Source organism: Psammomys obesus, unplaced genomic scaffold, assembly GCF_907164565.1.
Source record: "Psammomys obesus unplaced genomic scaffold, mPsaObe1.curated_primary_1811, whole genome shotgun sequence".
Taxonomy (NCBI): Eukaryota; Metazoa; Chordata; class Mammalia; order Rodentia; family Muridae; genus Psammomys; species Psammomys obesus.
The window spans coordinates 570,123-587,920 of record NW_026592509.1 but is presented as its reverse complement, the minus strand read 5'-3'; the positions used below and the strand labels follow the sequence as shown (position 1 = coordinate 587,920).

Here is a 17,798-nt window from a genome sequence, read left to right as displayed (position 1 = left end):
CATCGCCATCACAGACTGCCTCCTCCGACGGGGGTAGCGGTGCTGATCTTCGCAGCCACCTTCCCCAGACTTTGCTCCAAGAAGTGCTCATTTGATGATGGACCATGAAAAGCTGTCTTGACACCATTGCCCAGTGCAGAGCAGCTGGACGTAAGCTCACACCTGTGTCATGTGGCTGCTGTGAGGATGACTGTTAATAACTCGTATACAGCAGTTAGCCCTCGGCACTCCACCAGTGTGAAATCAATAATGCTAGCTAGCTCCCACCAGGGTAGACTTCTGGGCTCAGCCAGCAAATCAGACAGACAGCAGTGAGTAAAAGTCATCTGTTCAGGGTTAGGATTCCTTCACCATGACGGCAGGGTGTGAGGAACTAGGCAGCAGGTCCTCGGCTGACCAGACTTGGTCGGAGCCCTGGCCTTGGCCTGAGGCTAAGGGACAGAGCTGGAATCTGCTCATAAGTCTAGACCACTCACGAAGGTCAGTCTGCAATGCCAGGACCCAGTCCAACGGCTTCTGGACACCAGTTTCCCAAAGCTGAAGCAACCGAGAGCAGCTGGGAGCCGAGCCTAGAGCTCTGTGTTAGGCTTCAGGTTTCTGTGCGGTCATGTACAGGCCTGTGAGGGGTAGGGGCACCCGGGGAATGTGACAGAGCTGGGACACAGCGCTGTTCTGCTCCCCTCAGATGACATCTGAGGTGAATTCCCACAGGCCCACCTGCCCCGAGAGTGAGTATGGCCTGCCAAAGCCCAGGGCCCCTCCCCTGGAGCTGACCTTACACTTAACAGTAGGGAAGAGATGAGGTCTCAGACCCTCCTTTTAAGCCCCAGGGTAGCTCCTGACCCAGGGCTTCATGTCATGTGGTTATTGTCAGGCAGCCGTGCCATTCTAAAAATAACCTGTTGTCACCCTCTGGGTTAGGCTTGGAGATGAGAACCCAACTATGTGGGCCAGGGGTCCATGGTCTGACAGGGAGGGGGTCAGAGGCTTGGGCAGATGCAGCCGATACTTGGTTGTGAGAGTAAGGGTCTCCTCTGCTCCCTGAAAGCCAACACCGCCACTCAGGGGGTGGCATGGTGTGAGGGATACTGAACTCTCAGAGAACCCTGGGCAGGTGGCCTCCTTCCTGTCCCTTGAGTCCCAGTTTCTGTAGTCTTCCTCTAAGAAGCCTTCCCTGACTGCTTCCCTCCTATACCCCCAAAGCCTGTGTCCCCATGTCTGGTAGAGCAGGGGTCACGTGGTCTGTGAGGACTGAGCGTGCCCCGGGGCTGTGGGCCACACTGCCCGTGTTCAGCACCTGGCACTGGCTCAAGTGAGGGGGCTAGGATCTGGGCTCGGTGGCGGCATTTCCAAGAGGGTTGTGTGATCGCCCAGTGCCTTATTCTCCCTATCTGTGCAGCGGGAACACGCATGCTCAGTCCGTGGGGCACAGAATGAATAGAAGTGGCACCTAGCATGGTGCTGGTGACAGAACATTGACAGAGGAAGGCCTCAGGGCGGGCTCCGGGCGTTAGGGCCTTCCCAGTACGGATGGATTTGTCCCGGGCTTGCTTCTTGTTACGCCCTGCCTTCCTGCTGCAGCCCACAGCTGGGTTTTTACGTCCAGTGTCCACCCTGCCTGTCCCTGCTGGCGGACATGGACCGTATGCTCCGGGGCTTGCGAGCCCGGGGCTAACGGCACTCCTCCACTCCCACCATGGGGAATCTGGCATGTACCTGAAGGCGCGGATGGTGGTGAGTCCTTCCACGGTTTCGGCAAAGTGCGAGAGCAGCGGGAGCTGCGTGGTGTCATCCAGCTGCTGCAGGTCCCTGTGACGGATGGACTGGTTAGTGGGCAGCGGCCAGCTCTCAGCCTCGGTTTCTCATTTGCTGAGGGCAACACTGGGAGCTGCTGTTGCTGTGACGCTAAGGCGGACGCCACAGGAGAAGCTTCTGTGTTCCATCAGAGCCCGATGATCATCCTGGGCATCGTCCACCTCACACAGGGCACCAAAAGAGGGGCGGGGTGTGTGCACACCTGTATGTTTATATGTGTGTGAGTGTGTGTGTATGAGTGCGTGAATGTATATGTCTATGTGTGTGAGTGTGTGAGTCTATGTGTGGTCTGTGTGTGTGTGTGTGTGGTCTGTGTGTGTGTGTACGCTCACACTGATTCCACTTCACAGATTATGGGACAACTGGCCAAAGGGACAGAAAAGCCAGCTTTGACATTTTCAGTCCCTTGTTTTCTAAGAACCATGGCAGGCCTCAGGGCATCCTAGGCCAGGATCTAAATAGTTCCTGGGTGGGGAGAAGAGACTACAGGTCTCCATGGCAACAAGGGGCCTCCTGCTCCCCGCAGCCATGTATCATATGCCAGGTAGGCCAGCCAGGACACAAGAAGCAGCATCCCTAGACACTGATGCAAGAGGCAGGCATCCGAGGAATGGGCCAACATGTCTTCTTTGGCAAAGAGGAAGCGTGCAGGACAGCTTGTAGGTGGGTACACTGGAAGGGTGGAGTGTGGTGTCATGTTCAAAAAGACACCATTTTTGCTCACGTCAGTGCAGGGAGTTCTGCATGGGTGCTTAGAGAGACTGGGCCATTCAGACAAAAAGCCATTTATATCAATGGCACTCTTACGGGCAGGTGATTAGGGCAAAAAATGCATTTAGACTCTATGCCTCTGGGAAGGATACTTAACTTTTATGATCAGTGCCCAGAGTAAGAAAAGCCCGTTTTGTATCACATGCTCGCATCCCCACAGCAAAGGTTGCACAGAACTGTTACGGTCTGACTGCAGCCTGATAATTTGTGCCACAGATCAAAACAGAATGCATGCCCCCCCCCCACATGTATGTGCATTTACACGAGTGCACACATACATGCTTACACATTTTTACAGTGTTGGGAATGAACCCGCCACGATAGGCAAGGGCCCACTTCCAGCCCCACTGGTTTTCAGATGCTGGTCATGAGTCAGGAGAGTGGCTTAATGATGGCTGTAATCGGCAGTTTGAGTAATTGCGGCCTAGAGGGTCCTTTAGGTTTTCATTCTAATTTTTTGAATCAATGAGTCTAACAGAATTACTATTAAGAACTCTCTAGAGAATATTCTAGAATACTTTGAATAGGAAAGGTGTGTATGTGTGTGTGCGTGTGTGTTTGTGCTCCCAAGGGCAAATATGATCCTTGAGAGCAGCTGCAAGAGCCTCAGTCCAGTCAAGGTTCCGGCCACACTCTGCTCCCCGTGGTCGGGGGAGTGTGTTAATCTATCACACCTTTCATGTCAGGTGCTCCATGTCCCCGGCACCAAACTGGAGTGCAGCCTGATTCCGGAGTGCAGCTCTCACGGGTGTCTGGGACACGCAGGAAGGTTGCAAACATGGCTTGCCCGGCCCGAGCAATCCCAGTCCTGACCGCATCTCCCAAGGAGATAACAGACATTACCCGTAGAGCGTGTGCTGGCCGATGGTGCGCTGGGGGTGGAGGCAGTTCCTCCCTTTCTATTGGTTATTTCTATTTTCGATTTTTGGGAAACACGACTCCATCGTTTTTATTATCATGGTCTGGCAAGTGTGCCCAACTGCCGCCGCCACGGCTACCCCTGTCCCCATGCCTCCCCCGCAGGCCAGAAACGCTGCTGTCACCTGGAGGCCACTCGGAAGTATTTCTGGATGAAGTAGCACGCGACAGCTAGGGGCAAGAGGGCCACGAGGAACACAGGCGTGACATAGGAGATGACCGTCAAGGCAGAGACACAGAGCAGGGTGGATCGGCTCAGACACTCCAGGGTGGATGGGATGTGCTGAGGAGGCAGGAGGGGGCAGCGGGGGCGTTTCTGGATGAGACTGTTGGGAGCACGACCTGCCACCATGCTTGTCTCTCACTTGCTGCGTTTGTCCCCTGAAGGGCAGGGGAACCTGCGGGCAGGAACCAATACTCTGCTTCTCACCATCTAGCAAGATGGCAAGAAAGGAGATAGGCCAAATCCAAGCGGATATTCAGAATACCCTGGAACCTTCCCAAATGAGCCAGTGAGCTCAGGGACACTGTACCCCCACACAGGGACACTGTACCCCCACACAGGGACACTGTATTCCCCTTCTCACACAGGAACCCTGGGCTCCTTACTCAGGGCTTTGAACATCTATTTAGAGGTCAGCATCTAAGAGGAAAAGCTCCCAACGCCCAGCGAAAGCATGACATAGTACCTGGTCAATGGTGTTACAGTCAGAAGAAAATCTGTTCAGGATACTCCCCAGAGGCGTGGTCTCAAAGAACCTAAGAGGCAAGCAGAACCATTGTTTACTGATGGACTTGCCTCTGTTTATGGAATGGGGGCAGCTATTTGCTTGATTTAAATATTTCTAGTACTGTCTGGCTTCCTAGGAGCAGTTGCCTTCGTGGGTCTGCAAATATCTGGCTCGTGTCCTTCCGTGTAGCCTCCCTGACCCGCAGCTCACCGTGACCACTGATACTCTCATCCGCCTGACTCACTTGGCAACTGTTCCCTCGGGACACGGAGCCCTCTCCCAGGAGAGCACGTTCCTAGGGACAGCCTGTCGACCGGCTGACAGTAGAGGTATGTCAGCACTCTGGCTGTGCCCGGGAGTTGGCCCAACCCAACCAGAGAGCTTCTGAACTTCAGACTGGGGGCAAATGGAGGGTAAGTCAATGAGGCCACCATGTCCACTGGCCACAGAGAGACAGCAAGGCTGGAAGGTGGAAACGTAGCCAGGCACGGAGGCCGCTATGAGGTCATGGAAGTCTGGAAGCCATGAGGCCAAGTGACCAGCACGCCCGTGTGTTTCCAATCAGTCTGCCAGGCAGTCAGGCGTGATGCTAAAGCACCAGGTGCTGTGAGGGCTCTGCTCCATCTCATTAGGGCGATTCAAACAGCTAATCCTGCTCCCCAAAAGTGCAGTCTGCAGAGGGAGGGGAGAGAGGTCGCAGTGGAGCTCGTGGGCAGCACATGTAGCACCCAGGGAAGGGAATCACCCGTTACCTGAAGCCTGCACACGCTCATGTTAAAGGCTGGTGTGACACTGGATGAGCCAAGTCTGTAAAATGCTCCCAGGATCTGCTGAGTAAGTGCAAATTCTCCCTGCTTCCTGCATAAGGACACTTCTAACACGCTGTCACCCCCACAAGCCCGTGACAGACGCCATCTGTGCTCATTTTACAGATGGGGGTTCTGCCCTGGTCTGGTCGGTTACCTCATGGGAGCCAGGATGATGCGGTTGAGCAGGCTGCGGTGCAGCCTCTTGGCCACCTTCAGCCCTGTCCACTCCACAGTGACAGAGGTGACGAGGCACAGCACGATGCCCAGGCTGCAGAGCACAGTGAATACCATGGCGTAGACAGATTGGTCCAGGGCGCATTCCTAGGTGGGAGGAGAATGAGTGTGTCCCGGGGCTGTCCGTGGGCTCGGCCCTCCTCCCTCCTGCCAGCCCTCCTGTGGGCTGCAGTCGGACCTGGCCGAGGGAACAGTTCCTGGCAGCAGGGCTCAGGGCCAGGGCACTGTCAGTCCACCTGGCCAGCCAGTAATCGATGGCCACCAAGACCATGTGCTTGAGCAGCTGGGAGAAGACAAGCAGGGACAGGAGCAGAATGCCGGCAGAGGACAAGTACTTAGTGCAGGCTCGCCATGGGATCTTGGCCCGCTGATGCAGCACGGAAGACAAGTTGTCCTCTTCCTCGCTCTCGGCTGCCTCCTCTGCAGGTCGCATAGAGAGAAAGAAGATGCTGAATGAAACCACGCCACCCAGCCACGTCCAGGCTCTCTGGGCAATGGCTGACGCCCTCACCAGAACCACCTATGAGACAAGCTCTGGGCAAACTGAGCGGGGCTGGCTACAGCATACTAACTGAGGTGGGAGGCCTGTGCGCCGCAGGTGGCACCGCTCCATGGGCTGGGGTCCTGAACTGGAGACAGCGAGCTGAGCATTCATGCTCCCTGCTGTGACACCACATGGCCAGCAGCCCACCCGCTCACCACGCTTTCTCAGCCACCATCGACAACATCCCTAGACCTGCAAGCCCCAGCAAAGCTTCTCTAAGGGGGCTTCTTGTCGGGTACTTTGACATGGCAAGAAGGAAAGCGACCAGCATGCTGTTAGCTGCTCCCCCAGGCTGGTGGTCATACCTTCGTCCTCTTCCTCCTCCAGCAGAAGGCCGTCTCTTGAGGACATGGCACGGGGAAGGCCCTGAGACGGCTCGGGGGCTTTTCTCTCTATGACTGTCTCCTGAAAAACAGTGTGTTCAGAGTGTGCTTGTGCAAAGTAGAGCTTGGGGTGACGCTAGGGACGACTGGCGGGGTCTCTGCCTCCGGGAGGGTGCACACGCACACATGCTCCTCCCGCCAGAACTAACTTCTCTTCATCAACTAACAGCACACCTGGGGGGTTCTTTTGTGTAAGAGGAAGTCTCTGTAGCCCAGACTAGGCTTGAACTTCCCAGCTTCCTGCCTCAGCCTCCCCAGTGCTGGGATCCCAGGTGTGCATCTGTTCCTCCCGTTCTTAGGCTCTGAGATTCAAGCAGCTTAGGCAGACACACAAGCACAGACTGGCTAATCCTCACATTCCAGCATCCTAGTTGTAACCATCCAGTCAGGGCGCATGTGACCAGACTGGATGACAAGGTTCTGCTGAACCATGAGAATACTTGCTGGTTGCAGAAGGAAACCCTGGGGCTGCGACCCAGCCCTGCTGCTGTGAGACTGGGGCCGGTTCGAGGGCCGTGGGACAAAGAGACAGAGAGAAACAACCCTGGTGGTGGCCCAGCGACGAAGGGAGCCGCAGCTCTTCTGGGACTTTTTGGTTTCCTTCCCTCCCCCTTTCACTAAAGTCTTTCATGGTATGTGGGTGTCTGCATGCACCTGACTCTGTGCTGGGTCCCTGCGCAGCTGCCAGCCTGCCCTGGCAGAGGAGGCTCGAGACAACCCTCCCCCTTGCTTTTGGAGACTTCGTGGAGGCAGTGAAGTCAGGCAGGCCTGTGAGTTCTAGCTGTACCGTGTACCCAGAGGCGGCTGCGTGGCCCCCAAACTCTCACCTTCTCCAGCTCCTGGTCCTGCCGGTTCATGAGGGTCTTCCAATGCTCAAAGAGCTGGCACTCAGACCTCTGGAAGTCCTTGAGTGTCCCCTCCCTCTGGATGGTGCCGTCCTTCATGGCGATGATCTGTCAGGGCAGCCACGAAGCAGGTGTGCTCGCTTGGGTCTGACAGCTGCAGCAGCCCTCACACTCTGAGGATCGCGACCTCCACCCCCTGCCTGTGTGGTCAGGTAGCCCACCCTTGCCAACACTCCTCTCAGTGGGCGCCTTTGCAGAGACAGTAAGGATACCACAGCCAGCGTGGCAGGCTACCCAAAGGACCCCACCAACGTCGGCTTCTGTCTGCTCAGCAGGCCTACTGTGTGCTGTCCTGAGCTGCTTCTGTGGTAGGTTCTATCAATTGGTGGTAGCACGCCTGTTAACCCAAGTGGCTGTGCTGTGTCCTTCTGAAATCTGGCCAACTCTCTACATGAAGCACCCAATGACACCGCCACGCAGAGCCACCAGTAGCTGGCGCCCAGCCTGTCCCGGGGTCCTGTGCACAGCTACCTTAAAGAACCAGGCACTTCCATGTTTGCCTTCTGGACTCAGGGTCATTCTCAACTACAACCCTCTTGCTTTGTGAAGCCATTTTACCTGTTTTAAGAGCTTTCAGAATTATTTTTTTGTCTTTTTCATAGTGGAGGAGGCTCTCATTCCACAAGAAGATTTATTTTGAGAGAAATTAATTAACAGGCCTATTTGGCTCCGACTTGAAGATCAGAGAGGGTCTCAGATTCCCTGCTGTCCAGGGCTATTTTGGTATAGGAGCAAGCAGGTGTAGATTCCCAAGGACCCACTATCTTTATCTTAGTGTTAAGTGATTCCCGATGAGATGGAGAGTAACTGTATCTCTACCTACTGGAGAAGGGGGTGTCGGAGGGGCTTGGGGTTCACAACACCATGTTCTGAGGGAGTGGTGTTGTCTGCAGGACTACTGCATTCTCCAGGACTGAGGCTCCTACCCACTCATCCCGAAGGCCAACGGCCTGGGGAGTTGACTCTCCCCTCTAAACAGGAGCATCTACAGCTAGGGGAAACAGGCTGGACGAGGCTTTCCAGAAGGTAGAGACAGAGTGTCTGCTTCTCCCTGGGCCGTCTGGTGCTGGCCCAAGGGACGCCAGAAGGGAACCAAGCCAGGCAGGGAATGTCTGCGGGCCTCGGTGACACCGAGTCTCTGGACTATAAGCATCTCCTGGCCTGCACAGAGCCACACCCCCATGGCTCCATCACTGGTGCCCTGTGCTCCCTCACCCAGTCTGCATGAGGCAGGTACTGTAGCTTGTGCGTCACCAGGACCACTGTCCTCTTGTCATCCCGGAGCAGCTCAAGGATGCCGGCCTGCATCAGGTGGTCACTCAGATGGACATCCAGAGCGGAGAAAGGGTCATCCTGAGAGAGACAATCAGGTAGAGGCAGGTGCGTGGGGGACGGGTGGGCGTGAGATGCTGATCTAGGCACTGACGCCGGTCAGCTGTGTGGCCGTGGACCACCTGTCTGACCTCAGCGGAGCGTCACTGTCTCACGTATCTCCCTTAAATAGGCCACTTCCTGTCCCCTAAGCCATCAGTGCTAACCCACCTCCTATGAACGCATCAGCACCATGCCCCAGGCTCTTCCAGTCTGCCCCGTCTTCCTTCCTAGCCTCACTTCCCACCTGTCCTTCCCAAGCTCCCTCCGTCCTAGGTCACCCTCGCCCAGCTGCCCCTGCCGTGTGGCGCGCTGCTCTGCCGTGTGGCGCGCTGCTCTGCCGTGTGCATACTGAAGCACTCTCCGCCCACTCAAACTCGCGTCCTTCTGTGTCCTCCCTGAGCAGCTCTGTCCCAGGGACAATTCGGTGTAAAGCCAGCTCTGATCATCTGTACACGCCTGCCTGCAGGGCCCCCGGGATCTCACACCCTGTGAGATGGACTCAGTGAGCGGGGGAGGGGAGAGTACCTGCTGGACTGAGTTGGGCCTTGGATGACCTAGAACTCCATCAACTGCTGAGCGTGTTAGGTCTAAGAATGTGCACAGGAAGCATTGCTGGTGAGGAGTGCTGTGGGTGTCGAGGGGCAGGGGGAGAGGCGAAGCCAGGACCAGAGAGCCGAGGATTCTTGTGCTGGGTCTTTGTCTGAACGCCCCATTCCCCTTTGGCTTAATTGACTCTACAAGAATATCTTCCAGGAAGCCCTCCCTGATCACTCTGGCCATCACAGCTTTCTCATGGTCTGGGCCACACAGCATAGCTTTGAACCGGCTATATTTCCTGCATGCATGGGAGTCTGTCTCCTTAATCAAACTTCAAATCTTCGAGGTCAAGGGCTGGGTCTTAAGATTCTTCAGTATCAACCAAGGCACTTGACAGAGCTTGGCATGAAGTAAGCAGGTTTTATCTCATGTTTGATGGCTGAGTGTTGTGTTAAGAAGGGTTCTGAGGGCAACTTGAGTTCCCTGGAAAAACAGCTCGGTAATTTGTTCCCAGTATCTAACCTGAGCACAAGCTGGGAAGTGGTGTCACCTACTCCATGTGTTTGCCTTCTGAGAGCTGGGCATCTGTGGTGACAGTTTTGTCCTTTGGAGACACCGTCTCTAACCACAGCTTGCCTCCTCTTGAGGTTATTGAAGGGCTCAATGGAAATACACAATGGGTTACCAGCACTGTTCTGGCCTGCCTCAGTTTCTCCATAAGTAAGATAAAGGCAGTAGCTCTAGTAGGAGAGCTTTGTTCCTAGTTAGAGAGGTTGCTGGATGATGATGGTGATGATGATGATGAGTGTCGGGAACCAGGTAGGCAGCAGTCAGAGGTGAGGGCCCAAGGGAACGGTCATCTGAGACACTCACCAAGAAGACAACATTGGTGTGCTGGTAGAGGGCTCGGGCCACACTGATTCGCTGACGCTGACCACCAGACAAATTGATACCCTGTCATCAAGAGAGAGGAAAAGATTGTGCCCTCAATCTTTCAGGCTCTCACTGTGCAGAGAGATGTAGTCATCCTCAGCTTGGGATGGCTGGGCTTCTCCCACCAGCCATGCCGCCGTGTAAATATGCCTCCAAACTGAAGCATCCTCTCCTGGATGGAGGAAGGAGACATATAAGGCTCAGGGAGCTAAGGAACTATATGGTATTCAAGAAGCAAGGAAAACTCACAAGGTTCAGAAAGCTCCGGAAACTTACAAGATTTATAGGACTCTCCCCATGGTTATATCAGCAGGAGCAATTGCTGTGGAAGGGAGACTCCAACTGGGAAAGCTGAGTAAGTTGTGCAGGTTGCTGCGGGGAAGCAGCTTTTGTGAGTTAACATCCATACTGGAGCGGCTTTGGGTGAGTCACTAATACCCCTGTAATTAACCCCAAGAGACTCATGGGCTCCCTAAGACAGACTCGGATGGAACTGTGTTTTAGTCTGTTGTTGCTACAATATCTGGGGTGAATAGAGATGTTTTTTTTATGTCTCCCCAGGAGAAGTCACATGACTTAGGACAATAGTCATCATAATTTCGTTCTACTTGAAGCTCTTCAGCCCTTTCCACTGTCTTATTCCACCATCCATTTAGGGCACGCAGGTCCTTGGGGCGCAGTGGAAACCCTGGTGGGGGCAGGGCTGCTGCCACTAACCCGCTCCCCAATCTGAGTCTGGTCTCCGTGGGGCAGGATGTCCATGTCTGGCTGCAGGGAGCAGGCTTCAATGACCATCTTGTACCTGGAGAGTAAGGACAGGGAGTCAGCTGCTTGGCCTGGTCAGAGCAGGGCCTCAGTCCTTGTGTGGTCATTAGGCTGTGGGCTGACGCCCCCGTGAGTGATGGCTTTAATGCACTTCCTGCTTTGTGCAAGCAAACACCACGAGAGCAGGAAAGAGCTAGGGGCAGTGCTTACACAGCCTGGGGCAAGTCAAATATTTGAAGGATGAAATTGTATGGGAGCAAATAGGCCGCGTGAAGGATGAGGGGGGCATGAGGCCCCCGAGCAGCAGGAAATGCGACCAGAGCTCCTGCTGGCGCACCATCTGGGAAAATCACTGCTGAGTGTTTGCAGGTGGTACTGATGGTGGCTGATCAAATATTTGCCTAGCCTGTTTTTACGCTTCTCTGGCCAGCTCTTAGCCTGAGCAGGTGCCAGCCAGCGTCTGTGGAGACTTCAGGGTTTCTTGGTGACACGTGCCCTTAGGCAGCTTTGGATTTGAGACCCATTTCAGCTATTTACTGCCTGGCGTTGGGTAAGTTACTTAGTCTTCAGAGCCTTTTTCCTCCTCTGTAAAATGGGCATAAGTGTTACTGTGTCAGGGAGAAGCACAGATATGAGGAGCCTGGCACCTAGGTAACTGCTAAGTGCTAGCTATGACTGCCATCAAGGAGCGTCATGGTGTGTGGGGGGGCTAGAGCAGACAGTGGGGTAAACCCACTTCACCCCCACTTCTGCCCTAGCTAGACAAGGCAGCTGTGCCCGCTCCCCCTCTAACACATGGGCAGGGGATGCTGGAACCCGGGGACATCTGGACCCTTCCCAGATGGACTAGCTGGTGCTGGCTGGACTGCAGGATGCCGGGCCAGGGGCCACAGCCAGCCCTCCGCAGTCTCTCTCCCGGAGGCTCTTACCGTTGCTTATTGAAGGGACTCTCGAAGGTGATGTTCTCCTCCACAGTGGCATTTAGCAGCCATGGTTTCTGAGATGCATAGGCCACAGGGCCTCTGCTCCTGGAACAAACTGGTGGTGAGGGTGAGGGTCTTCATGGGGCTCATTCTCAGAGCTGTCAAGCCACTCAGTGGCTTAGACTGGGGCAAGAGGGTGGACATGCTGATAGTCAGGGCATGTGGCAGGAATCTGTGCTGGGTACTGTGTAACACGAGTCAAGATCCTCCTGATGGACTCAGTCCTCCAGAAAGATCTCTACTTCCCTCCAACCCCACTTTGTGCCTCTGCCATCCCAGGGACCCACTCCGAAGCCACACGCAAGGCTTTCGGTGTGGCAGCCAGACTCGGGACCCTCACTGACCACATGGTATACGAGGAGATCCAGGACTTGGCTCATTTAAGGAGAGTGAGGAGGGCCTTCATGACACAGGCCTTTGGAGGAAAACCTCGCTGGTCAGAGGAGCCTCTGCAGGCTCCAGCAAGGCTTGGCACAATGTTCTGAGGAAGTCCTGGAAAGCCCAAGCCTCAGGCGGTACAGGACTTCTCTCCTCCTCCCCCATGGGCCTTCTCCAGCCCCATCTCAACCCTGAGGCAGGGAGAACCCCAAGTGTCACCAAACCAAGCAATTCCTTAGCCTGGCTTCCTTACGGCCTCGGCAGCTGCTGGGCTCTTCACAGAAGCAGAGCCAAGGAAATCACATTCAGTGTGTTGCACCTTCCAAAGCCCACCCGCCCGTTCCCACTCCCTCCGCCGCAGAAACTGCCAAGAATGACCACGCATGGTGGACAGAGATGTGCACACTCCCAGGCCGGAGTGGAGCACAGAGCTCCTCCTACAGCCGCTCCCAGCCACAATGGCGCCACAGTCCCGGAGCCTCGGAGAAAGCCTGCCAGCCAGGCAGGTATGGTCCGCACAGGTACCTAGCGTCCAAGTCAGCCGCCGTTTCCCGCTCTGGGCTGCTGAAGTGGAGAAGAGACACAGGTCAGGCTCCCCTGATGGGCTGGGCCCTCCATGGGGATTTCTAGATCCTTCAAACTAGCCTCCTTATTCTGCAAGCCCCTGGCACCCAGCCTGCAGCCTCATATGAGGTACTAGACTGTCCTTGAACTCACGGACCTTGAAAATGAGATCACAGGCTCACCCCACCAGGCCTGGGATGAGTACAAAGCACTGTCACAGCTAAGGTTGTTTTTTTTGTTTTTTGTTTTTTTCCTTCATCAGAACTGCATGGCTTAGCTCATGCTTCCTGAGAACATGTGACAGGGCAACTGTGGATTCATTCTTAGCATCCCCACCCACAGGTCACACCACCCCACCCATGCCAACCCCGCCCCGAGGCAGTACCTGGGGTCCTCTCCCTCGCTGTCTGCAAGGCTGCTGGGTCAAACAGAAAGATCAACACCAGTTACTCCCACTGCTTTCCAGCACAGCTTCCCAGAGGAGCCCCCCCCCCCACCTTCCAGAGGCCGGGGTGGCGGCCTTGTGGCAGAACCGACTCATCCGGATCTCAGCACCTGGCTGAGGACCCTCCAGGCAGCACAGGCTCGGCTGGCGCTCCTGGCCTAGTCCTAGGGCAGCACCAAGCCTGGGTGGGCACCAAGGAGGTTTCCCACCGGGACACCTGAGCTCAGGGAAGGAGCGGGGCTTTGCCGCCACAGTCTCCATCGCTGCACACTGGGGCTCAGAAATAACCGCAGCAACCGTCTTTCAGAAGTGGAGCGTATCAGCGTGCGTGACAAGCAGTTCAGACCTGGGGTTTCCTCGAGTCTGTCAGCGCAGGGAGGGGAATCCTCCCACAGTGAGAGGCACCTTCGTAATCAGGAATCTGAGTCGTGGGGCCCGGTTTTTCTGTGGTCTTTCTCCTGTCCCCGCTCAGCACCTCTCAGCCTTCCACCAATGGAATGTGATTTGTGACACACTCGAGGAAAAACCAACCATCTCTGTATTCGTGCTTGATGCCTACAGTTCCTAAATTAGTAGTAGTAGTATTTTTAGACAAGGCCTCCACGCAGCCCAGACTGACCTCAGATTTGCTCTGTAGCTAAAGATGACCCTGACTTCCTGGTCTTCCTGCTCCAGCCCATCGGGCGCTGGGACTACGGACCTGAACCTCTGCACCCACTTATCTTATTTTAATAACGGTGAAGGCAGCCGTCACTTATTGAGCTTTTAGAAGTACTGATAAGCACTGTAACAGAATGGTCACTTAATTTCTTAATATTTCTTTATTTACTTTTATGTATGGGTATTTAGCCTTCGTCTGTTTAGCATGTGTGTGCCTGCTAACTCCAGAGGTCAGCAGAGGGCGTCCTATCCCTGGAACTGGAGTTGCACACGTGACAGACGGGAGCTGTCCTGGGGGTGCTGGGAATTGTACCTGGGTCTTCTGGAAGAGCAGCTCTTAACTTCGGAACCATCTTTCCAACCTTAGAACGATCACTTTAATGTACCAGATAACCACACTGAGTTGTTTTGATTTCTCAATTCCATTTGCCCATATATCTGGGCTCTGAGGGGCTGAGTAACTTATTTAATGTCACACAGCCTGAAAATGACAAGAGCCTGCTCTGGGTCAGGACCAAGTAAGGTTGTGACACATTTGTCATCAACAGTCCCCGGCCCTGTCCTCTGGGTTTTGTGGTCCCTGTCCATTCTCCCAACCCTGAACCTATCAAGGTGATCCACAGTTCCTAGGCAGACCACTGACATGAGACGGAAAACCAGAGCTGACAAGCACCTGCTCTGTGGCCGTAGCCAGAGTTTCTCTCGGAAGACTTCCTCTGAGGTAGCAAAGGCTGTGGTCTGCATCTCTATGGCCCCTCCCAGGACTTATCACCCCTTCCCCCCGTAGCCCTGACTCAGCCCTGATCATCTTGCTCTGTTAGCTCTCCTAATGGACTTCCTTGTTCTCCATCAGCGCCTGTGTGCCCAGAGGGATTTAAAGGCAGGAAGAACATCTTTTCCAGCCCCCACGGTGCTTAGCACGTGACAGATCTGTACTATATGGAGCTTGTCTTTCTGGGTGTGGGCTACCTCACTCAGGAGGATGCTTTCTAGTTCCACCCATCTGCCTGTAAATGCCATGATTTCCTTGTTTCTAATAGCTGAGTGGTATTCCATTGTGTAAATGTACCATGTACCACAGTTCACATCTGGGTTGTTTCCAGTTTCTGGCTACTACAAATAAACCTGCCATGAACATAGTTGGGCAAGTGTCCTTGTGGTACGGTGGAGCACCTTCTGGGAATGTGCCCAGGAGTGGAATAGCTCGGTCCTGAGGTAGAGCTACTCACTACACGGTAAGTACTCACCTAAAAATGGATATTAGCCATACAGTACAGGATAACCGTGCTACAGTACGCAGACCCAAAGAAGCTGCGTATCAAGGAGGCCCAAGGGAGGAGGCTTTAATCTCACTCAGAAGGGGAAAGAGAGTGGATGCTGAAAGTGGATGAAGGGAGGGAACTGGGTGGGAGAGGGAGTGGTTGCAGAACGAGGGTGGGGATCAGATGGGGGAGAGCACAGGTGGGAGGCGAGAGGACTGGGAGAGAGAAGGGAAACCGAGGGGGGAGGACATCTCTGAGACAAGCTGGAGATCTGAGACAGAGTAGGCTCCTGGGAGGATATGGGGGTGGCTCTAGCTGAGATTCCTAGCTGTGGGGAACATGGAAACTGGGGGGCCAACTCCTAGGCAGGCGAGACCTCCAGTGCAGGGAGGGGGACATCAACCTACCCAGAAACCTTAAATCCCAAATTTGCCCTGCCTACAGGATGTGCAGGGATAAAGATGGAGCAGGGAAAGAAGGAATGGTCAATCCATGACTAGCCCAACCTGAGACCCACTCCACAGGAGAGCGCCAACCCCTGACACTATTAATGATACTCTGCTATGACTGCAGACAGGAGCCTAGCACGACTCTCCTCTGACAGGCTCCACCCAACAGCGAAATGAAACGGATGCTGAGACCCACAGCCAAACAAATCTAGGGGAGTCTGGTGGAAGAGGGGGGGAAAGGATAGAAGGTCCCAGAGGGGACAAATCCCCTCAACATGACCAACAGAGTCAACTAACCTAGGCCCATAGGAGCTTACAGAGACTGAGGCACCAAGCAGAGAGCATGCATGGACTGGCCCTAGATCCATAACACATATGTAGCTGACGGGCAGCATGGTCTTCATGTGAGTCCCCCAGCAACAAGGGGAGCGTGGGTCACGTCTGACATGGACTCTGTTGCTTGCTCTTGGGTCACTTTCCCCTAGCTGGACTGCCTTGTCTGACCTCAATAGAAGAGGATGTACTAGGTCCTGATGTGACTTGATGGGCCGGGGTGGGTTTGGGGGGGCTCCTCCCCTTTTCTGAGGAGAAGGGTGAGGAGGGGGTGGGGAGGTGGGACTGGGATGACAGGAGGGAGGGGCTGTGATCAGGATGTAAAATGAGTATTTTTAAAAATTAAAAATAAAGATTTAAAGATGAAAAATGAGTTTGTTAACAGGCTTACTAATCATTAGGGAAGAGGGAGAGAGGAAAGGGGTGCATGAGTGAGTGAGTGAGTGAGTGAGAGAGCGAGGGTTGAGTTCTTGCTGGCGGCCATTTCTGTGCACAGTGCCAAGGAGTTTGCACTCAGTACGGTCTCACCCTACAACTGCATCCTGTTCCCACGTTACAGCTGAGCACACTGAGGCTCTCTGGGTTGGAGAAGGGGCTCTGTGCGACAGAGTCGAAGAGGAGAAGCTGGAGAGCCGATCAGGGTTCACCTCTTTCTACGGTAGCCCCAAGCTCCTGGCAGGGCCTCACTAAGACCCTGTGTATCTAAAGTACGGAGTAGCACACGCGGCCAGCGCCTTCTTCTCACTGCTGGAGTGTGTGCGTGGCATGCACCTGTGCATGTGTTTTCTATGTACTTCTTCATGTGGGCCTGTCTCATGCTGGTGCATGCAGCTAGAGACCAGAGGTCCTAAGGTTCCTCAGAGACAGGGACTCCTGCAAACTGGAGTTCACTGTCCGGCAAAGCCCGGGAACGCACGCGCCTGCCTCCTGAGTGCTGCTAGGTCAGAGCATCCCTCGCTGCCCCCGACAGCAGGCCGCTGCTGAGCGAGTCTCTCTGCGGTCTCCTCCTCCCTGGGCCTGCACTCCGCATGCCAAGCTACACCAGGGCACAAAGCCTGGCCTGCAGGGGCTCACGGTCAGATGGGTGAATCTGACAGACAGACAAAAGGCAGAGACCCTGGAGAAAGGGAGGGGGAACCAAAGAGTTAGAGAATTGAGGAAGCTATTCAAATGTACGAAATGAAAAAGATGGGAACTTGGGAGGTGAGATAGGACATGTGTTTAGCTTCTTTAATACTTGCGCATCTTTCTTAATTTAAGCTGCATCTAACTTTTATTTTTAATGATGTGTATTTGTGTGTCTGTGTGGGTATGTGTACATGGGTACAGTTTCCTAGGAAGTCTAGAAGAGGGTGTTGGATCCCCAGGAACGAGAGTGCCAGGCAGTTGTGAGCTTCCCTGTATGGCTGCTGGGAACCGAACTTAGGTCCTCTGAGCGGTAACTGCTGAGCCATTTCTCCAGCCCCTAATCCCTCTCGTTTGGCATATATATATATATGTAGTAATGCCAAAACGAGAGGGATTTTATATATATATATATATATATATATATATATATATATATATATATGTAGTAATTGAGACCATGTAACTGTCTTGTCCCTGCCCTCTTCGTCCTCTCTCTCCCTCTCCCTCTGCCTCCTGTCCACCATGAAGCTGCCTGCTCTCTCACCCTTCCTCAGCAGCCATGAGGTATGCCTCACTCGACTCAACTGAGCCAAAGACTGTGGATTTTGTTTGTTTGTTTTAAAGGCAGGGTCTCACTCACTGTGTGGCCCGGCTGACCTGGAACTTGCTATGTTGACCAGGCTGGCTCAAGCTCACAGAGATGCAAAGGTCTGTAACCATGAGCCAGAACAGCTTGTTCTCCTGCCTTAAACTATTTCCTCAGGTATTGATTACAACGGTGCAGAGTAACTCAGAGCCCCAGCTTTAGTTCCAGACCCCATCAATAAAATAAAGGGGGAGAGGAGGAACGTGACATGAAGGTTAGGACTCCCAGGGC

The 17,798-nt window shown here is 54.2% G+C and overlaps 1 protein-coding gene across 2 annotated transcripts in view; it reads right to left on the bottom strand.

The window, feature by feature from the left end:
* The window catches only part of Abcc8 (ATP binding cassette subfamily C member 8), a 69,493-nt gene that overhangs the window by 7,237 nt on the left and 44,458 nt on the right, over positions 1 to 17,798 (bottom strand). Inside the window, exons 17-29 of one of the 2 annotated variants that reach the window (XM_055613452.1) lie at positions 13,030 to 13,062; positions 12,606 to 12,644; positions 11,649 to 11,747; positions 10,672 to 10,756; positions 9,895 to 9,975; positions 8,326 to 8,463; positions 7,033 to 7,158; positions 6,128 to 6,227; positions 5,457 to 5,698; positions 5,199 to 5,365; positions 4,194 to 4,263; positions 3,630 to 3,787; positions 1,717 to 1,809 (exon numbers count right to left, since the gene is read on the bottom strand). In XM_055613452.1, coding sequence (XP_055469427.1) covers positions 1,717 to 1,809; positions 3,630 to 3,787; positions 4,194 to 4,263; positions 5,199 to 5,365; positions 5,457 to 5,698; positions 6,128 to 6,227; positions 7,033 to 7,158; positions 8,326 to 8,463; positions 9,895 to 9,975; positions 10,672 to 10,756; positions 11,649 to 11,747; positions 12,606 to 12,644; positions 13,030 to 13,062 — 1,431 coding nt within the window. The remainder of the gene's footprint in view (positions 1 to 1,716; positions 1,810 to 3,629; positions 3,788 to 4,193; positions 4,264 to 5,198; positions 5,366 to 5,456; positions 5,699 to 6,127; positions 6,228 to 7,032; positions 7,159 to 8,325; positions 8,464 to 9,894; positions 9,976 to 10,671; positions 10,757 to 11,648; positions 11,748 to 12,605; positions 12,645 to 13,029; positions 13,063 to 17,798) is intronic. The other variant, XM_055613453.1, reaches the window with a different exon arrangement.